General features: G+C 39.0%; 1 protein-coding gene across 2 annotated transcripts in view; it reads right to left on the bottom strand.

The window, feature by feature from the left end:
* The window catches only part of LOC115223201 (transmembrane protein 39A-A), a 53,833-nt gene extending 34,258 nt beyond the window's left edge, over positions 1–19,575 (bottom strand). For both annotated transcript variants that reach the window (XM_029793659.2, XM_029793660.2), the window contains exons 1-5: positions 18,567–19,575; positions 15,494–15,701; positions 11,755–11,838; positions 8,597–8,751; positions 8,155–8,464 (exon numbers count right to left, since the gene is read on the bottom strand). In XM_029793659.2, coding sequence (XP_029649519.1) covers positions 8,155–8,464; positions 8,597–8,751; positions 11,755–11,838; positions 15,494–15,701; positions 18,567–18,643 — 834 coding nt within the window. In that variant the 5' untranslated portion in view covers positions 18,644–19,575. The remainder of the gene's footprint in view (positions 1–8,154; positions 8,465–8,596; positions 8,752–11,754; positions 11,839–15,493; positions 15,702–18,566) is intronic.
* Between the last annotated feature and the right edge of the window lie 3,921 nt (positions 19,576–23,496).

Genomic DNA, 23,496 nt, shown 5'->3' with positions numbered 1-23,496 from the left:
TGCCGGGTCGACAACCGATGGCCGATACCTCCGATGTAGAAAAAACTGTCGCATCGTTTTGCAACGGGATTTCAACTCTGAATTGATGCTGCAAAGTTGTCAAAGGCGAAGAAATTGAGAGAAAGGTATGGCAGATTTAATGTGATTGGGGTGAGAGCAAGAGCAGTGGGAGTCAGTAGGTTTATGGTGTGGAGAGGTGGATATTGTGTATACACACATATGTATATACATACACATATACATACATATATACACATATCTATATACATATATATACAAATACATATATATATATATATTATCAATGATAATAATAAATGGTAAAATTAATTAATTGATTAATAATTAATAATTTTACCTAGTAGTTTGGTATGTTAAAAGAACCATTATTGGTAACCTTATACAAAAATTCTATAATTATAAGCATAATTATAATTAGGGTTCAGCAAAATTGCTTCACTACATACTGAAATTTAGAAATAGCAGTTAAATACTATTCCACTACCATAAGATATCTCCCAGACAGCAATACTCTCAAATACTAAACTCTTACAATCGTTTCAACTACGGGGTTGCCCAATCTTCCAAGTTTTCCACATCATGCCAATAATATACAGGGATTGTATAAAGTTTGAAGAAACATTGGATAGGGGTTGGACAATGATTGGGCCCCAGGACTTCATCAGAGAGACCATAATGTTAGGAATCTAACATGTGAGGAGGTAAGGTAAAATAGTAAAATTATATAAAAGACTAACATAGAGATAGTAAGGAATGGTGAAAATGTGAATTGCAAGGTGATATCCATAAGCCATGGGAGTACATCTTATGGTAAAGAAAGTCACTTCCAGGAGTAATTTCCACAGATTATGAGAGTTACATCATATTTCAGTTTTACTGGGGGAAATAGTGAGGGTAAGATGTTGTGGATTGAGCTTAATGTGATGATCCATATCACAGGGATTAAAACTTAGAGGCTAACTGCTATTTAATATAGTGTTATGAAAGAAATTAATGTCAGGTCACTCTTGAGTGCTACTGGTAACATGTAATCCAGTACAACCTGTTGCATGGTCGGGTCATCGGCGACTAAACGGGCAACCCCACTAGGCTTGCTTGGTGAGGAGGGCATTGTTGGATACCCTGTGGGATGAAAAAAAAGACCTGTCAAAAGGGGCTACGACCTCAAGCCCGAAGATGGCATCCCAATTTGATATCGCCATGATGGCAGTCTCTTCAACTAACAAAGACTCAGTCCAACACTCTCTTTGAATTGCAATATGCCAATGACTGCAAAGCTCTTACCCATGATCCAACCAGCCTTCAGCAGCACCAAGATGTTATGTGCAACACCTATCATTGGGCTGGACTCCAGGTCAATACCAAGAAAACAGAGATCCTTCAATGCCCCAAAAATGGTTCACCCGCTGTGACTCTTTTGATCCAAGACAACCAGCTAAAGAACACCAAGAAATTCACCTATTTGGGTAGCATCATCTCAAGCAATGGGGTCAATAACCATGAAATTCAGAATCACATCCTTGAATCACTGGCCACAGACCGTACTACCTGGAGGGGGATGGTCACAGCATTTTGAGGATGAGAGGACTAGACTTCACGAAGAAAAGCAGAGACAGCTTATGGAGCGCCAGCAAAATCCTAGATGAGCTCTTCTTCGTCAGAGCCCTCTTTGCTGCTCTCAATATAATCGGACGTGTGCCTCCACAATTGTCCTTTTCAGCTACGAGAGGGTCTGCCAACGCCATCAATACAACTTCTAAGCATTAAAGACGACGTCGTCATCTGTCAAGATGGACGGCCTTAAGCAATTAAAAGCAAAGTAAGCAATAAAAGGAATCGACAAAGTTAACTTAATGCGAACTTGTTTGGGGAAATCAATACACGAGTCTATCAATGAAAGAATAATTTGGGTAAAACCTTAGTACGATGTTACTACTTATTTACAAAAACCTCATCCTAATACCCCTATGAAAAGTAGGGTGAGGCTAAATATAATCAACAGACTTAACTAGTTCGCTAATATTTGAAAACAATGGCATTGTTCAGGTCCGTTAAATCTATCAATAAAATACGAGACAAGTAAAAACAAAAAATAAAACATATTTAAGGAATGAATTGTCTAAGGAGCCTTACTTAATGAAAAGGCGATGAATAGTACTTACAGTTATGGATATAGTATTTTTTATGAATATATCTGTATGTATGTATATATATATATACACACGTCCTAATAAGTAGGAAGGCAGGCAAACCACAAATCCCTTCAGGTAGATGGCCCTGCTTGATCAGCAGAAAAGGCATAGGTAGAAACTCTATAAGATGTACCCAGTGTAAGCTATGGGCACATAAGAGGTGCAACAATATCAAAGGAAGGCTAACTGGGAAGATAGGTTTTGTGTGTGGCAGATGCTCAGGAGCAATAAACACTGAAAATGTGCAGAGAACAACTTCCGCCATAAATTACAAGTGGTTGATAGCTTCTGTTACTAGGTCACCAAGTCAGTAGTGGGAGAGGGTGCACTGAAAGTGTAGCTGCTAGAATAAGAATGGCCTGGGCAAAGTTCAGAGAGCTCTTACCTCTGCTGGTGACAAAGGGCCTCTCGCTCAGAGTAAAAGGTACACTGTATGACGCATGTGTACAAACAGCCATGCTATATGACAGTGAAACATGGGCTGTGACTGCTGAGGACATGCGTAAGCTCGCAAGGAATGAAGCCAGTATGATCCGATGGATGTGTAATGTCAATGTGCATACTCGACAGAGTGTAGGTACCTTAAGAGAAAAGTTGGACCTAAGAAGCATCAGATGTGGTGTGCAAGAGAGACGACTGCACTGGTATGGTTGTGTGGTGAGAATGGATGAGGATAGCTGTGTGAAAAAGTGCCACACTCTAGCGGTTGTGGGAACCTGTGGAAGAGGTAGACCCAGGAAGACCTGGGATGAGGTGGTGAAGCATGATCTTCGAACATTAGGCCTCACAGAGACAATGACTAATCACCAAGACCTTTGGAAATATGCTGTGCTTGAGAAGACCCGGCAAGCCAAATGAGACCATAACCTCGTGGCCTATGCCAGGGGTGTAACCAGCCGAATTATGCATACCTTTCCTTCTTTGGACACTAAACTCTGCTTGCGATGACCTCTTGAGGCAAGTGAAATCAAAATTCAATTCGATGGCTGGCATAGGGTGCTAGTGGAGCGCTAAGAGCACCATCCAAGTGCGTTCATTGCCAGAGCCGCTAACTGGCTTCTGTGCCGGTGGCACGTAAACAGCACCATTCGAGCATGATCATTACCAGTGTCGCCTCACTGGCACTTGTGCTGGTGGCACGTGAAGAAACATTTGAGTGAGGTTGTTGCCAGTGCCACTGGACTGGCTCCTGTGCAGGTGGCACGTAAAAATCACCATTTGAGCATGGCCGTTGTCAGTACCGTCTGACTTGCCCTTGTGCCGGTGGCATGTAAAAGTGCCCGCTACATTCTCGGAATGGTTGGTGTTAGTAAGGTCATCCAGCTGTAGAAACTCTGCTAGATCAGATTGGAGCCTGGTGCAGCCATTTGGTTCGTCAGTCCTCAGTCAAATCGTCCAACCCATGCTAGCATGTATTCTTTGTAAGCCTAGTATTTATTTTGTCAGTCTTTTTTGCCGAACCGCTAAGTTACGGGGGACATAAACACACCAGCATCGGTTGTCAAGCGATGTTGGGGGAACAAACACAGACATACAAATATATATATACACACATACATACATACACACACACATATATATATATATCATCATCATCATCATCATCGTTTAGCGTCCGTTTTCCATGCTAGCATGGGTTGGACGGTTCAACTGGGGTCTGTGAAGCCGGAAGGCTTCATCAGGCCTAGTCAGATCTGGCAGTGTTTCTACGGCTGGATGCCCTTCCTAACGCCATATATATATATATAAACATACATACATATGACAGGCTTCTTTCAGTTTCCGTCTACCAAATTGACTCACAAGGCTTTCGTCGGCCCGAAGCTATAGGTTCCACACAGTGAGACTGAACCCGGAACCATGTGGTTGATAAGCAAGCTACTTACCGCACAGCCAGTCCTGCGCTTATATATCTATCCATATATATATCGATATATACGTATATTGATATGTACATATATCCATACATACATAAATACATACTTCCAAAGATCTCGGTCTCTGGTCATTTCCTCGGTGAGACCTAAAGTTCGAAGGTCGGTGGTGAAGAGTGACCTTCGAACTTTAGGTCTCACCGAGGAAATGACCAGAGACCGAGACCTTTGGAAGTATGCTGTGTGTGGGAAGACCCGGCAGGACAAGTGAGACCATAACCCGTGACCTATACCTGGGACGTAGCCAGCCCACTTATGCATACCTTTCCTTCTTGTGACACAAACCCTACTTGTGAAGACGTGTTGAGGCAAGTGAAAATGAAAATCGAAATCGAATCTTTCAACATCAATGGAAATTGTAGCTGTGATACCAGTGCTGGTGGCACGTAAGAGAACCATCCGAATGTGGCCGTTGCCAGCGCCGCACAGACTGACCTCCGTGCCGGTGGCACGTAAAAAGCACCCACTACACTCTCGGAGTGGTTGGCGTTAGGAAGGGCATCCAGCTGTAGAAACACTGCCAGATTAGACTGGGCCTGGCGCAGCCTTCTGGCTTACCAGACCCCAGTTGAACCATCCAACCTATGCTAGCATGGAAAACGGACGTTAAACGATGATGATGATGATAGATATATATCCATATATACATAAATATATATATATGTATCCATATATACATAAATATATATATATGTAACCATATATACATAAATATATATATATATATATCCATATATACATAAATATATATATATATATCCATATATACATAAATATATATATATATATATCCATATATACATAAATATATATATATATATATCCATATATACATAAATATATATATATATCCATATATACATAAATATATATATATATATCCATATATACATAAATATATATATATCCATATATACATAAATATATATATATATATCCATATATACATAAATATATATATATATATAAATATTGATATATACATAAATATATATATCCATATATACATAAATATATATCCATATATACATAAATATATATATATATACACCCATCCATACATACATAAATATATATATATACACACACATGCATACATACATAAATATATATGTATACACACATCCATACCTATATAAATATATATATATACACACACATCCATGCATAAATATATATATATATACACACACACACACACACACACATATCCATGCATACATATATATATGTACACAGGATGGCTAGAAAGTGACACACTATGAGAGACATGAAATATGCTTTATTTGCAATGAAGTTGGTTATCCATTATAAATGTGTCAAGTGCTGGTCATGGAGCTCTAAATTTAGTGATAATATGGAATTTGAAACTGCAACGAACCCTCTGATATAACTTTGCATTGCCATTGACTTGTTCACGCACTTCAACAATTGTTTGAAGGTGTACTTAATCATGAATCTTTTCAGAATACACAAGGTCTTTAATTTAGCCCCAGAAGGAAAAGTCCATGGGAGTTAAATCTGGTGGCCACAGTGCCCATTCAATTGGCCCATGTTGCCTGAGCCATGTTCCTAGAAACTGCTCATTTAGAAAATTATGAACCGACAATGCATAATGGAGCAATGCCCCATCCTGCTCAAACCAGACTGGATTTCCGCTTCCAAGTGAATGCTTGTGAGGCATCATCTTGTTGCAAAGCATGTCTAGATATGAATCACCTGTCAGAGCCCTCACAATAAAATGGTTCAATTACCTGATTGTGCCAAATCCCTCACCTCAGCATTACCTTGTTCCCGCTTTGTTGATTATCTGCCTCCATCCAATGAGGATTGGTTTGAGTAATATCAGCAGTTGTGAAAATAGCAATTTCACATATTGCAGGATGGTGTGTGACTTGATGCAGACCCACCCTACAGAAAGGTGAAATTGAAGTCAATGCAAGAAGATAGTAACACAGGTGCACACGCACAAGCCCTTTAAGTTTCTGCATACCAAATCCACTCACAAGGTATTGGTCAGCCTGGGACTAAAGCAGAAGACACTTGCCCAAGGTTTCATGCAATAGGATTGAATCCAGACCCATGTGGGAAGCAAACCTCTTACCACACAGCCATGCCTGTGCCTTTTTATATATAGATCTACATACAAGGAGGTGCTAAAAAGTTCCTGGCTTTGGGGAAAAGAAAATACAGGATGCATCAGTTCATTATGATTTTATTCAACATATTCACCTCCCAGATTCACACACTTATTGCAGTGGTCCTTCAGTTTTTCTAAGCCCTGTAAAACAACAAGGAAGGCTGGACCTCTCATCAGGCCTTTTGCAATCCTTAAAGCCAGGGACTTTTCAGCACACACCCACACTGCTTCTTAAAAACAATAGAAGGAAAACAGGGGATTTTTTTTACTGTTTGAATTGTGGGGCATGATCTCATTGGCTGTTGTTTGTAGTATCTTTATGTCTGCAAGTTTTTGATTAAACTCTATGCTTTATATGTGCATGCATCTATGTATTAGTACATGTTTTTGAATAGACAGATGTGTGTGTATGTGTGTGCATGCATGCACACATGCATATTTGTATGCCTAGAGGGTTCGTGTGGTGTTAGTGGCAATGTGAAGGAGAGACAGAAAAGATGTTTTTGGCCCAAGCAGGTTTTTTGAAAATGAATCAAATTTCTCTTTTGTTTTTGTTTCATGTTGCTTTTACTCCTATCATCACCATTTTTCTCTCCACTTTTCCAGGCTGGCACAGTCAGACAGAACTGCTGAAGTATTTTACAGGCTCTTCCTGTTGCCAACTCTTACTCATTTCCAAGTAAATTACTTATTGCCTAGGTCTTTCACACAATGAATCCTTCAATATCCAGATATATTTTCTATAACAGACACAAACAATGTTGCCACTGCCACAGCAATGGCATCAGAGATGCACATAAACAATGCCAACACACACACCTATCCATGCACGTACACACTATATGTGCATATTTGTATGACAGGCCTCCATACAGTTTTCATTTCCCAAATTCACTGATAAGGCATTGGTCAGCTCAATACTTTAATAAAAGACACTGACTCATAATGCTCTGTGTGAGAAGTGAACCTGAAAACACGTGGTTGAGCAGAGAACATCTTAACCACAGTCATGCCTCCACTGATACATATACATACATATATACACACACACATTCAGAAAATGGGATTGTGAAAAGAAAACAGTGCCTTGGCGTTCCATTTGAAGATAAAGGGTGACCCATAAGACAACATTCAATCATCTTTTTTGTACCCCGACAGGTTTATGGATCAAGATACAAGCACTTTTTAAAAAATAAATTCTAACTTAATATTTTATTACAATTAAATAAAATAGATAATTTGTTATGTAACAGTGTGGTCCCAAAATAAAAATGAAATTTTTAATGAGATTTTTAGCATTCAATTAGCAAAAATAAAAAAAAAACTGAAAGACAAATAAATAAACTCATCAATAATTACTGAAAATAAAGTAAAAAAATAAATCAACAAAATTATAATTTGTGTAAAGAAAAAACAAAAGGTTATAGAAAATTCTGAAAAGCAAAAAGAGGGCTCAAAAGAGAACAAATGTGTCGGAGAAATGGAGAGCTCCTGCTTTCTATTTCTCTGGAAGAGAACTAAAGTGACGATAGAGAAAATGAGACAGAGTTAGTAAAAGAGATATTCTGTCCTCAAAAAGTGAGGATTATGACAAGTTTAGGCTTCTTTTTAATATTAATCTACAGTCAGATGAAAGAATACCTGTAGGTTTCTTGGTAGCTTTATGGAAAAGCTGGATATCTATGGTTAACAGATCATGTTATCAGAAGAAAACTGAGACAGACAGATAGGGAAAGAGAAGAGAGAGGAAAAAGGAGTGAAAGAAGAGCAAGAAAAAGAGGAGTGAAAAGAAAATGAAAGAGAAGCAAAACAAAAATATGAGTGCTTTAAAGAGTGAGAACTTATAAAATATTGAGAAATTTGTTACCTGAGCAAAGCAGAGCGGAACAAAAGCCATGTAGTAGGCAGTCAACATGGAGTTGAACAAGACCTGCTTGACTCGATTGTTGAAATCAAGCTTCAAGCACTCCACTTCTTCACGTACTATGTCAGGGGTGAGAGTACAGGTGTGTGAGAGAACACTGTCTTCAGAAGAAGTGTGAGACGAATCCTGTGAATTCTTGTGTTTTTGAGATGATGGTGACACAGACTTGTCGACAACTTGGCACGGCCAAAGAAGGTTTCTCTGAAAGATTGGCTTCAATGTGAAACCAAAAAGAATCAGATAGGTTGCCAACCTGTAATTTGAGAAAGATAATAGTGCCATATTAGTGGGGGGCGAGAAAAAAACAAAAGAGGATGTGTCAGGAAGAATGAAATAGAGAAGATAAACTACTGGAATGGTTAAAGCTGACCAGAAATAGACTTACGGATAGCACAGAAATAAACTGTTGACGAAAGAATAGCGAACTATCACATGGTAGGCAGACCAACAGAATGTTCCTAGGATTCCTGTAACAATTACCAATTTGATCAACTGAACAAACCAGTAGAGAACACTTTTCTTATTTTTAGAGCCATAAACCTGACAAAAAAAAAAACCCAAGATTAAAAAAAGAAGCAATTATAGAATAAAGAAAACGAAGGATTTTTTGCAGTATTTCAATAGGAATTACATAGGTACACAGGTTAATCCCTTTGAAGGGTAACACAGTCAATTATTTTATCAACGCCACATGTAGGATGAAAAGCAGAATTTAAATTCAGAACAGAGAAGAATGTTGCTATTTACTGTAATGTATTTCATCTGCTAATCCAATACCCTAAAGATTAATAATGGATCATTGGTAAACACTGGCATATCCCTTATGCATTTCTACAATTATTTTTCTTTTTAATTTTGTAAGGTATAACAAAGTGGTTAAGAAAATATACTTCTCAACCATATGGCTTTAGATTTAGTCCCCTGCATGGCACCTTAGGCAAGTGTCTTCCACAGTAACTCCAAGACAAGCAATGTTGATTTAGTAGATAAAAACTGAAAGAAGTCTAGTGTGTGTGTGTGTGTATTATATATAACCATAATCATCATTAATTGATGTCCATGTTCCATGCTGGCATGGGTTGTACAGTTTGATAGGATCCACTGTGTCCGAGGACTGCATTAAACTCCCAATGTCTGATTTGGCTTGATGTCTACAACTGGTTATCCTTCCTAACAACAACCACTTTGCAGCATGGACTGAGTGCATTTTTCATGCCACCTGCACTTTTGAGGTTGTCATGTAGTTTGCAGGACAATGAGCTTTGGGATAGGTAGGGAGGGGGCCCAAGGGATTGCTATGTGGTGGATGGGGAGCAGTGGAGATTCCAGCAGAGGGATTTGTATGGCCAGACACATCTAGTAGGGGAAAATGGGGGGAAGAGAAAGAGCAAATAATCAGCAGGAGCTGTAAGACTAATAATAGCAGAAAGGCACCCAGGTACAAACTTGTAAGATTGTTTGGGAAGGAGAATGGAGGGGGGAAACAACCAAGATGGGTATGGTTGAAGGGTGGATGGTTCTTGTTTCAACAAGAACTATCAGCTGTGGAATACAGAAGAGTGGGGGCAGTAACCAGCTAACGTAGTGAAGATGATACAGGGGGGAGGTGGGAAGGAAAGAAATATGACATGGTTGGGTAGTCTGTGGAGGAAGAGGAAAGAGGCAGGTGGGAGAGTCACTGTAAGAGGTAGAGCTCAGAATCCTGAGGTCAGCTTTCATCACTTCACCACGTCTTCTTGGGTCTTCTGTTGCAGGTTCCAGTCACATTAAGTGGACACTGTACTATTCTCAGCCATATGCATCACATGTCCATATCATCTCCAGCTTCTTTCTTGAACACATCTGATCCCTTCTTTACCTAGTTTTTCACTCAGCACTTTTGTACTAATTCTTTCATGCCCATCCAACACAGCAGGCTCACTTCATTTCTTTCCAGTCTTCTCAAGTCCTCTGCCTCACGACCATGCAGGGCTGTAGTTCTAACACAAGCATTATGCAAACTGTTTCTCTCTTGGGGAAAAGATCTCTGTTATCAAAAGTGGTAGTAACTCCCTGAAATTTCTCCAACCAGTTCTTACTTTAACAACTATACTTTCAGAGCAACTGACACCCTCGTTAATTATATTTCTTAGGCAACAAAAGTAATCAACTACTGCTGAGTCATCTGGGCTTTTAAGAAACTCAAGTTTAGGTGTGCTTCTATGTGCTTCTCTAATGCATCTACCACATACAAAGCTTACATTCTTAGATAGTCTGCCAATAACTCCACCACATCTCTCCTGTGTCCACAGCTTATGTTAAGTACAGCATATGGAATTTATACCTACTGCTTTCCTACATTCTGAGCAAGGCCATTGCCCTGAGGGAACCAGGATCCTGTTGTCTTTCCCACTTACTAAAATCTGTCTTTGCCAGGTTAACCTTAAGGCCCCTCAATTCCAGGTTTAGCTTCCATGCCTGGAATTTCTTCTCTAATTCCCCTATAGGTTCAGCTATAAGAACTAGATCATCAGCATATAGGAAGTTCCCAAGGACTCCGTTCCATCTTACCTCTTGCACACAACACACCCACTCATCTCTGCTCAAGCATCTCTTCAATTTCTCTACATCTACCTTTCATTATCACTGTCCTAATGTTTTGGAACCTATTGAAGAAGGAAGCCTGTTTTCTGCTGAAAACCTACTTGGCTCTTTGTTAATCACAGTTTGGCTGCAACTGTACTAGTGAGGAATAAGAGAAGTTGGACCATACTTGGCGAGCAGATGGTAGATTTACAAGCATCATTAATTTTTTCCTTTCTGTAAAGTTGCTATTATTTATTTTATACATTTCATTATGTATTCATTCCATATGCTGCGTCAGGCACTGCACAAATTTAATCCACAAATAAGGTCAGACAATAAAGTAAAGTATATATATATAATGGGCTTCTTTCAGTTTCCATCTACCAAATCCACTCACAAGGCTTTGGTCAGCCCAAGGCTATAGTAGGCAACACCTGCCCAAGGTGCCATGCAGTGCGACTGAACCCAGAACCAAGTGGTTGGAAAGCAAGCTTCTTACTACACAGCCACATATATAAGAAAAGATTTTTGAGCAGCAAATGCATAAGGTTTTAGTCCCTTTATTCAACCTCTTCAGTAGTGGTGTCATTGGAAAAAAATGCATCCAGTACCCTCTGCAAAATGGTTGGTGATAGGAAGACCATCCCGTCATAGAAATGAAGGCAAATGACACATGCAAATAATGTTTGGAAGCAGCAACTTCCAGTAGAAGTTGACTTGGTCCATGACGACCTACCTAACCCATACCAGCATGGACAATAGACACAATGATGATGATCATCATGAAGAAGATTCTAGTTAAAGAGAATGCTTAAATTACTTTATGTAAAACAATGAGTTTTATCAAAGTGACTACAATAGCTTTTAGAATAAGAAAAATAAACCTAATTACAAAAGCTTGCAACAATATTAGTCACCAAATTAATTTAATTAAAGAGCAAGAAATCTGTTTCTTTTTGATATTAAAAATCAACTTACCTCTTGCACAAAACACCAAACAAGGCGTCGACTCATGAGCAGTAGAAGGAAGCTTACCAAATAAGGGTCAATCAAGTAGAAATTCTGCAAATATTCAAATAAAGATGATCGTTCATTATATAATTTTGATCATTCATTATACATTTTTGTAGTACTGAATTTCTAATAATTTTTTTTACTGTTAAATTTCTTTCTCATATCTCTAATAGTTGGTACAAATATTAAGTCAATGGACCCTGATCAATTTTATCTTTTTAACATTTTTTTTTGTTGTTTGTGTAAATTATGCTGGAATAACCAGATTACAAACTGAGTTTAAACTATTTATGTGGTTAAATTTCAATAATGAGAATGCATAAATCATACATTCGTTGTAAGAGAGTGTGTGTGTGTATATACACACACATACACCCTCTCTTAGATACACTATGTCTGAAATAAAGACGAAATGATCACAGCAGTAACTTCTTTGAATATAGGTCTATTTCTACAGATTTCCAATAGAAATGAGAGCCAGCACTGAAAGTTACATCTCATAGGTTTCATTGGTCTTTTTAGTCAGGACTGACCCACAGCTAAACAACAGCACAGTAAGGTCACTGAGCGATTACTAAACCATCAATGTTACACATCCAGGCTTGCTTCAGTTCTCCCCAACTGAACCATCAACTTAAGCATTCAGTGAGCAAGGCTCATTATCACACAACATTGCACTTTGAATACAAACATCATACACTCTATCCTTTACACAAAGAGACCACCTCCTCATAGCTAGCAGACATAATAAATAGCTCCCTGGACTTTTTCCCACTGTTCTTATTCTGGTTATTATGCTTTCAGAGCAGCCTCACTCCCCCAGAGCTCAACTATTTCAACAGAGCCTTCAAAACAATTGAAAAAGCCAAGAAGATAGCTTTCGTGTGTGGCAGATGCACAGGGGCAATAGACACCTCAGATACTCAGAAAACAGATTACATCACACTCCAGGGGAAGAAACTAAAAGTAGTTGACAGTTTCCGCTACCTAAGTGACCAAGTTAGTAGTGGAGGTGGATGCTCAGAGAGTGTCACCACTAGAAGACTGGGCAAAATTTAGAAAGCTTCTACCCCTACTGGTGACAAAAGGTCCCTCACTCAGAGTGAAAGGTAGATTGTACGATGCATGTGTGTGAACTGCCATGCTTCACGGTAGTGAAACATGGGCTGTGACTGCAGAGGACAAGCGTAGGCTTGAAAGAAATGAAGCTAGCATGATCCGCTGGATGTGTAATATCAGTGTGCACACACGACAGAATGTAAGTGCCCTGAGAGAAATGCTGGACATAAGAAGCATCAGATGTGATGTGCAAGAGAGACGTTTGTGCTGGTATTGCAAATGGATGAGGAGAGATGTGTGAAGAAGTGCCACTCACAAACAGTTGAAGGTATCCGGGGAAGAGGTAGACCCAGGAGGACATGGGATGAGGTGGTCAAGCATGACCTTCGAACGTTGGGCCTCACAGAGGCAATGACGAAAGACCAAGATCTCTGGAGATATGCTGTGACTGCAAAGACCCGACAAATAATGTGAGTTCATGGCTGTTTCCTGCACAAGTTTCGCATAGACCCAACCCATCCAAAGTACCTTGGATTGCAGGATGGCCTGCTGTGCTTACCTTGGATCGTAGGGTGACCTGCTGTGCTTGAGGAGGCCTGTTGAGTCAAGTACATCGACATCAAAATAAATATCAAATGGAAATTGTAGTTGTGATACTTGTGCCGGTGGCACGTAAAAAGCACCATCCGAACGTGGCCGATGCCAGCATCGACTTGACTGGTTTCTGTGCCGGTGGCACGTAAAAAGCACCAACCGATCGTGGCTGCTGCCAGCCTCCCCTGGCACGTAAAAAGCACCCACTACACTCACGGAGTGGTTGGCATTAGGAAGGGCATCCAACTGTAGAAACACTGCCAGATCAGACTGGAGCCTGGTGCAGCCTCCTCGCTTCCCAGATCCTGGTCGAAATGTCCAACCCGTGCTAACAGGGCAAACAGACGTTAAACTATGATGACTTCACTACTGACCTGGCTGCAAACTACTTTTGTACATCTGCCATATACAAAGGCTTTATTCATCCTCAACCTGCCAGTGATCCCAGTACACCTCTTGTGCATCCATAGTTCACACTGTCTTACTGACTCCCTTTCTGCATACTGAACACTCTTGTTACTCTGATGGCAGCAGAATCTTGTTTTCTAAAATTTAGTAAACTTTGGCCATCACCACATTTACACTGAAGTGTCTCAATTCTATGTTCTGCTTCCATATCTAGACTTTCTTAGACTTTCACAGACTGTTATAAGGACTGTGTCATCAGCATAAAAGAGTTCCTATAGACACCTAGGCCTTAAACTTTACAGTTATAGCTTGGAAAACTATAATAGGAAGGAAGTTTGAGAAATGTCTAATCAGTTTCATCATGAACCAATGAGTTAATTTTAACACAGTCATTTGATTCACTAGATACAGCAGCCAAATTTCCTTCAAATCACACCCTACTATCTTCAGATAAAAAAGAGAGAGAGAGAGAGAACAAACTAGTTGAGGAAGCCTTTATGCAGTTGTTTGATATACTTAGAAACAGCAACCAAATTTTCTTCATATCCCACCCTACCAACTTAAAATGGAAGTACACAGTGGATTATGTAATCAATACTCTAACAGAAAAAAAGAAAGAGGAATAGTGTTGGTTGGTAGACCTTTGCATGGTTTGCTCAGTCGTGGCTGATATGAAACTGAATAACAAGGGAAGAACACATTAAATTACAAACTTCTACATATATTTCATGTGAAATCTGCATGCAGGCACGGCTGAGGTCACGAGGCAATCCCGAGATTCTGAGTTGGATCAAACTTGTGTGGCATTTTGAGCAAGTATTTTTGTCAGTGAAATTATATGAAAACCTGTTAGATGTGAAAATTGGTCTGTGGAATATTCAGCCACCAACATTATAATCAAATAAGTAGGTGGTTCCATTGATCAAACAACTGGAATGCACATCACTGAAACCAACAGATGGAGTAAGATAAAGACGTTCAGAGCTGGAACAAATGTTTCATTGTAAAGCCTGCTCAATCAGAACTAAACTCCTGCTCAAGATTTGAAATTACTGGACTAAAATCACTGGTCACTGTAATCATATTATATAATGACCATCTTAGCATTCTTCTTTCTTTGTGTGCCATGCCTACATGCATCAGTGGAAGCAGGGCACCATGCCAAAGTCTGAAAATTCCTGAGTTTTCTTGGGAAAGCTGCAGCACTGGTTCCTCATGCCTCTAGCCAATTGCTTTATAGCTTACACTCTTAGTTTCCTGTTTTTCTATGTGTAACCTTGAGACACAGAGACTATTTAACACTTGGTGACGGGGATTGATTTGTGTAACATTGGGACATACTCACAAACCATGTCTAAGGAGTCTTGTGTGCTTTAGCCTCAGGGACCTCTTCTGCTATTTGAGCCATAACTGAAGCCCTTGAAAGGTACTATCACCCAGGACTAGAGTAGATCTGACCTGGAGACAGTAGTGACTAAGTGGTTACTCCATACTCTCCAAGACTCCTGAACTCCCTAGCTCGGGGTGTCACCACCAGATGCAATTTAAAGATTTTCCCCAAAATATTACAATTAGATTAAGGTGAAATCTATTGTTTACAACAGAAAAGAGCAGTTGAATAAAAAATGAAAAGAAAGATTACCAGAGCATAGTTTGCATGTGAATGAGGTAACCACCAGACTGTCTTATAAAGGTTGACATACTGCAGGAAGAGAATGAGTACTCCAAGCATGTAGAGGAGGAATTCAAAAAGTAAGTTGTTTTCACGGGGGATATCTGGCAGGTAACCATGCCTTGGTAAAGTTACCATTGATACCAAAGGTATGACATTCTCCCTCTCCTCTGAATAACTGAAAAAAAAAAAAATACATGAATAACAGGGTAATCTGCTTTTATTAGCTGCAGAAATTAAACAAATTTCAATTAAAAAAAAAAAATTGAAGTTAGCAATGTAAATACAATCAACTGTAACATTTTTATTCAAACAGAGCTAAATATCTCTTTACATGAGACTAACAGTGGAAAAGTTCTTCAAACAATTGTCATACATAATGACACTATTTCCTATGAAGACCAATACCAGAAATGATATTACCATTATTATTTTATATCCATGTTGTATACTTGCATGAAAAGTGGATGTAAAATATAGCCTGAGTTAGTTCTTATTCAAAGTTACTGTCCTCCTAGATGGATTGGAGGACCACATCTCACTCATACGTCTTTAGAGTGTAGTGGGTGTACTTTATCGTGGAACCAGTACTAGATAGGATGTCATGTCCTCAACAAGACTAAAAGACCCTATCAAATCTATGTTGTTTACACTCATCCGCTAACCATTCTACAGAGTGTACTAGGAGCATTTTATGGAAGTAGTGAGCTTATCTTATATCCCGTATGACTAAAGGAGTTCTGAAAATATGAAGAGGAAAAAATCTAATAAAGTTACAGTAAAACTATAGAAGTAAATACAATTTTCTCTCGTAAATTTTATATCTAAATCCACCTAGGTGTTGTACCAAGAGAATTAGAGTTTACTGGTAATAACAAGTAGGAAAAATAGTAAATCAAATATTGTTCCCTTAATTTGAAGTACTAATTTCAAATGCTCTGTCTGATACAGCCTAGAAAGGGTAAGATAGGATCTTCAATGTCCACTTGGGGGGGGGCGAAGTTTTGCCCAAATTTCAATATAATCAGAACCTGCACCACCTGAAGCATATTCGTGAAAAAAATTGCATTAAAAAAATCCATTTTCTGGAAGTTATGAGGAAACAGTCGCAAGGTGGGCATACTTGTGTAGGTATGCGATAATTGTTATCTAATATTTTAATTTTTTATTATTTTTCCAGTAAATTAGATGGTTAATAGCGAAACCACTTTAATAACTAAAATTTCCACCTCCACGAAATCCTTTTTTAATACGGTCGGGTTGCGCTGAGAGAGATTTTTATTGTTATTTCTAGCAGGTTGAGTAGCTACATAGAGGACCGTAAGACGAGAGCCCTGTTTCCACTTCTGGTGTATTCAGAATGCTAAAGTTGTGCTAAGTGTGAACACTTCTCCGACAGTCACCGCTTCAAGGAGATGCTTAGACAGCTGAGCAGAATTATCGTCACCCATTTAAGTTACACTGCGAATGTACACTGACAAGTGTTTGGATTTCACACAATCTCATTTCCTCTCCCCCATTAAACTGATACCTTCTGCCTGTGTAAGAAAGAAATCGATAATGCCTCCCATCTTTTATCGACTACTGCCACCATCCCTCGGTAAGACCATCAAGCTATTATTAAAACAAGCAGGGGAACATCTGTGCGGTCGTTCCACCTGCAAGAAATAGCAGTCAAATTCCCCACAAATCACGTCCGATCATTTTCAAAAAAAAAAAGGGGGGGTATATAAGACAGTGTAGTCCTAAAAAGATATGACCATCACGGTTGGAGTATCTTTTATCATAAGTTTGCTGGGTCAGAGTTGATCTGGGTTATGCAACAGCTAAATCTGTGTTTGAAGGGACGCCGAAGACTGAGCCAACGAGAAAGCCTCTTCGCAGTCACTCGGCCTGCTAAAAATAGAAGCCAAATCGTCCTCTAATCACATTTTTTAAAGGAGATGTTGGATGATGTAATTACAGATACACCGTTTCTAAATAAAAGGTGAAGTGGTCAAGACTGGAGTTCCTCTGACCATAGGTCTACTCAATCAAGGCTGACCGACGACTTAAACGACATCACAAACGCCTTTAAATGTTTAAACATTTAGAATATAGAAAAGAATTTTTATTAAGAAAAAAATGTTAATAAAATAAAACAGCCAGAAACTAGAATGGTTTGCTGTTAATCGTCCAGTTGCTTCATCTGATAGTATTTTAAGGTGTTGGGACAGGGTGAGCCGATGGAACCCCGTCGGATCGGGATCTTAGGCAGAAGCATTTTCTTTTGAGAGACGTTGTTTCGGTTGAACATCATCATGGACAGTTGGAATGGCTGATATTACTGTTCATGTTCCTCATTCGAACACCACAAACAAACTCGGTCTTTGAAGAGACAAATAACGGAAGCAGATCCACGATTCTAAGTTACAAGAGCAAAACAAAAAGAACCAATTTCTTACGCATACAAATTATGGTTTACGGAAGAAGTAGAAACGAGAAGCTGTGATGTTCATGCTAGGTATTTTTTCAAGGCTATTACAAAAGGAATGAAAATTATTTCTTTCTTTGACACAATGCCCATTTTTGTTTTAAAGGCAAACAGGAATCACCATCGGCATCTTCCTGAAAGCAGTTCTTTTCACCGATTCTGAGAATATTAAAAGCTATGTCAATCCGCTAATAGTTAGGATCAGAATACAAGGGCACCAAATTAAAAACCCTGTTAGTTTTACACCATCTCAGGTAGGTTACACTTTTGTAAATGAGAAATTTTAAACAACCACTTATATATACTCGGTACTCCGGTCAGTAAGTTCATAAATCCGAAAAGAAATACACTCTAAAAATTTCGTACAGTAAAACGCAAAAGGATGTTGATTATGACCGGTGAGAGAGTGACCACACCTTTAAAGATTATTAGCAGTAATAGGTGACTCAATGGCCGGCTGGTCACCGAGTCTACATATATATATATATATATATATATATAGTGTGTGTGTGGAGCAAGAGAAAGCAAAGCAAGCGATGATGCAAGTGGGATAAAGATGTCAGTGTTTACCTGTTGGAAGAATAACATTTGTGAGCAGACGAAGATGCAGTCTGTACTCTGGACAGAATTCGACGTCCACTCGGCATCCTGCAACTCACATAGCGGTCGTCCTTGCGTCTTCGCCGCGCCGTCGGTTTCAGAATCTCCGGGAAAATCTTCTCCTCTCAAAAGCAAAAGTGTGTACGTGCGTCAGCGTATGGTGTATATGTATGTGTATGTGTTGTGAGTTGGGATGGAAGAGAGAGAGAGTTTGGGATTGTATGTAGAGGTAGGTGCAAAAGTTTCACAGCCAGAGAGAGATAAGGTTTATCGGTGGTTGATATTATTGGAATAGAGTGTTTAAGTGGGAATAGTTGATGAGTGACAACGACATATATCGTACGTATAAGATCCACGATGACACGAAACTCATGAGAGACGAGTGTGGAAAAGAGGGGGAGGAGAAGACAGGAAGAGCAAACGTATGGAGAAAGAGAGACAGGTAAATAAAGAGAAGAACGAGAACGATACAAAGGTAGAAAGGTAGTGTGGAAGACGGAGAGGTTGGGAGAGTGAGGAGATGGAATTGTCTGAGCAAAAGGAAACGTGGAAGACAGAGGTGGGGAGATGAAGAAGAGCAAGGGGTAAGGCGAGAGAGAGAGCAAGGGGCAAGGAATGATGGAAAGGCAGCGAAAACAAGTGCACACGATTAGCAGAGCATCTAATGAATAAGTTAAATGAGAGAGAGAGGGGAAAATGTTTATGGAAAGAAACTAGAGAAATGGGGACGAGACGGAATTAGAATGGTGAGAGAGATGCGGGAAGTTGTCGGAAGAAATATAGGTTTGATTTTGGTTGTTCTTTGTTTTCTTTCTCTTGCTAACATTGACGTCAACAGAAAAGTGAGATCGGACAGAAGGACAGAACGACGATCGAACGAGAGCGAAGAAAGCAATTCGCGCCACAACACAAATTCACGGAACGACTCGAACAGGATTTCCTCCTCCTAACATCGTCCTTCCTCCCACACTACTATGGCGACACCTGGCGGCTAGAGAAACCTTCCAAGGGCAAGTAACCGGTTTCAGGCAGCGTTGCTATAACAACATAATCAACTATTCGATTTGATAACTGGACCGACCGAACAACCGATTAGCAGAATATACACCAGCCTTAATCTTGTTCGAATACCACAGTTTACCACTTTAAAAGGGACAACACACACACATCGGAATATGTACACGTAAATACATTAACCATAAAAAAATTGCCTTTAATCAAAAATCTGCAAGATCGCTGTTGAACTGGGTGTAAACAAAAGCAACATTAGAATCGGATGCCGAGGGTTTCAGCTCGAAAAGAAGAGTGTTAATAGGATTATAACCTAATGAACAATTAATCCCCGTCTTTAGGCTTCATCACTAGGCGGTCTTGCAGGTAATAGTGTTAGTTTAGATAAATAGGTTCCAACTTCGATTCCCGGCGGCGCGTTGGGTCCTTGAGCAAGACACTTTATTTCAGATTTGCTCCAGTCCACTCAGCTGGCAAAAATGAGTACTACCTGTAATCGAAACCCTAACCTAGAGGACCAGCCTTATCACATTCTGTGTCACGCTGAATATCCCTAAGAACAAACATAAGGGTACGTGAGTCTGTGGAGTGCTCAGCCACTTGCACGTTAATTTCACATGCAAGCTGTTCCGTTGATTGGATCAACTGGAACACTCGTTGCCGTAACCAATGGAGTGCCAGTTCTATCTGTGATACATCACACATGTGAATGGACCTGCAATAGACTAAGACTAACACCGGATCTTACGCAGAAATATTTTCTTTTGAGGGACGTTGATTGGATTGAACATCATGTACATAGGAGACTGAGAAATAAAGTTAAGTAAATAAGTAGGAACAAATAAAAGAAATAACTGAATTAGATCAACACCTAAGTATGTCACTCGCACCATTCTCTCCATTAGATTACGAAGAGAAAGGATTTGATAAAAAAAATAATTGTGAACCACTGCATTAGAACGACTCAAATTTGGTAAATCTAGTTTCCTATATCTATAGGAGGATTTGAACGTAAGCTTACAAAATGCCTGTGTATCGTATCTTAAAATGAATGTTACTACAACTGGTAACAAAATAATTGTTCCAAATTATGGCATAGCAATTTGAGAGGGAGATGATTAGCCAATTACATTGACCATGAATTGATGAAAGGAAAATTTGACCTCGTAAGGTTGTGAACCCAAAGACGTAAGAAGCAAAGCAAAAAAAAAAAAAAAAAATGCCGCGAAGCATTTTTCTCCGACGCGTTAACGTTTCTGTCAACTCGCCACCTTACTGGTACAAAAATATAATAGTTTCTAATTTTGGCACAATGCTTATGTAGTCTACATATATGTGTATGAGTATACTAAAACAAAAGGGATTGAAAATCGTTCCCGAGCCATAGGCTTACAAGGATGAGCTCCCAGATTCTGTGGCATTTAAAATCCTGTCCCCACCCCTGGATGGATAGCCGGTCCGTCGCAAGATTATTAATTTTATATTGCTCTCGTCCACTCAGCTGACAAAAATTAATAATCTTGCGACGGACCGGCTGTATGTGTATTCAATCTCAACAGTGTTGGATCGATCGAAAGTGGTGGCGAAAGTGACTATCGCTCAGTGTAAGTATAAGCAATTATATCTTGATATACATTTGGTTTAAATAAATCTTCGTGCGGTTTAAATCAATTCCTACAATTTAAATAGTTCAATTGTTTTAACTTGAAATTCAGTTCTATGCTGGAGTTCAGCTGTATTAGTTTGAGAGTAAAAATGTGTAGACGACAGAGACTGGAATATTTGAGTCAGAGACATTGTCAGACTCGACACAAAAAAACTGCTCTTAGGAATATTGCTCATTGTTTCGACAATGTGTTATTACAAATACCAACAATATAATGTTGCCATTTTGATGTCGGATCATATTATTCTAAAAGGTATCGCTGACAATGTGGCCTTGACTCTATAAAGATGTGACACTGTGCAAAATTTCAACCGCATAGAATGGCAAACCTATGGCCTACAGCTTCAAGCATTCAGACGTACAATGGTCATTGCAATAGTTGAAGGGAGATAATCCCAGCTGTACTACTTTTAAGAGTTGTGTCCTGTGGATTATACGCCAGATTATCGGTTTCAGATTTTGGCACCAGGCCAGCAATTTTTGGGAGCGGGATGAAACAATTACATTGACCCCAGTGCTCAACTGGTGTATATTTTATCGATCCCGAAAGGATGAAAGGTAAAGTTGACTCGGCTCAGAACGTAGAGACAGACGAAATGCTACTACACGTTTTGCCAGACAAGTCAAGGATTTCTACCATCTCGCCGCCTTCATACAACAGATTTTCACTAAGAAAAAAAAATCGTGGAACCAAGTATCCTGACCTCCTAATATGCTGCAAATCCCTTATTTTTGTTCGGAAAAAGTGGGGCTGGGGAAAACCCGCCCCGTCTCGGAATCATTAGAATTTTTTTCGTTGAATGAATTCCTGTGACCTCTTAATATGCTGCAAACCTCTTTTGGAGGTCCGAAAAGTGGGGTAGGGTGGGTTGAGGTGGAAACCTCGAAAATTTCACCCCCACCCCCACTGATTTTTTTCACTAGCACGATTTTCACAAAGGTAAAAAAAAAAATCTGATTTTTTTTGCGTGGAATCAAGTACCCTGACCTAATATGCTGCAAATCCCTTATTTTGGTTTGAAAAAAAGGTGGGAAGGGCGAGAGGGGAATACACCCACCCCCGTCCAATATTCATTGGAAATTTTTTTTTCATTGAATGAATTCCTCTGACCTCCTAATATGCTACAAAACCCTTCTTGGGGGTCTGAAAAATGGGGTGGGGTGAGGTGGAAGCCTCGGAAATTTTACCCACTCCCAACATTTTATAGAAATAAAATTTCTAGAGTGTGAATTACATGGTTCGTTATTAAATATATATATATATTGTGTATATTTGGTGTATATACATACATATATATAATAGCGTGTATGTGTATGTATGTAGACAGGTAAAAATTCACTGACAAAGTGCTACTTACCTCTTAGCTGTCAAATAAATGGATTAATTCTCAACAAAACACACTTTTTCTCCACGAAGCGTTTTAGGAAAAAACAAAAACCCATCATCTGCAAACTAATTTTTGTGTGTGGAGGCAGGGGGGGGGGAGAAAGATGAATGATTTAAAATAAATAAATAAGCAATTTAAAATAAATTTATCTTGTGTGAAAAAGTATGTAGTACATGGAAAAATGCGAGCATGAAAAGTAATATTCTTCAGATTATAAACCTGGAAAAGTACAGGACGTTATCACACCTGTAAAAGTATAGGACAAGCTATTACTTCAAGTAAAGTAAAGAATAAGAAACTTTTTATTTAAAATATTGCAGCAAAGAATGCCAGTTCTTCTAATTTATCACTCTTTACAGTTCTCATCTTTTAAATTTATTGTACAAAACTGTTCAGCTACTTTGTAAGTTTGTCTAATTTGTCACTTTTTAAGGTAGTAAATAAGCCGAAACCTACTTAAATAAGTATAGTGTTATTTGTAAACTATAAGAAAATAATTTTTAATATTCAAATTTAAATTTTAGCTACAATATTTTAAGTAAAAAGTTTCTTATTCTTTACTTGCAGTAATAGTTTGTTGTATACTTTTACAGGTGTAATAGCTTACCTGTACTTTTCCAGGTTTATAATCTTAAGAGTATTACTTTTCATGGCACACCAAAACTTACAAATAACAAGACCTCAAAACTATTAGTTACCAGGCTCACCTTAAGTAACCTAATTTTGCAATATTAGGAGGTCACAGGAATTCATTTAAGGAACAAACAAATTTCCAATGATTCCGGGATTCAGGGGGGCAACCCCTCCCTAATTTTTTCCAAACCAGAATAAGAGA

Source organism: Octopus sinensis, linkage group LG22 (assembly GCF_006345805.1).
Source record: "Octopus sinensis linkage group LG22, ASM634580v1, whole genome shotgun sequence".
In the NCBI taxonomy this organism is placed as follows: domain Eukaryota; kingdom Metazoa; phylum Mollusca; class Cephalopoda; order Octopoda; family Octopodidae; genus Octopus; species Octopus sinensis.
This window is presented reverse-complemented; position numbering and strand designations above follow the sequence as displayed.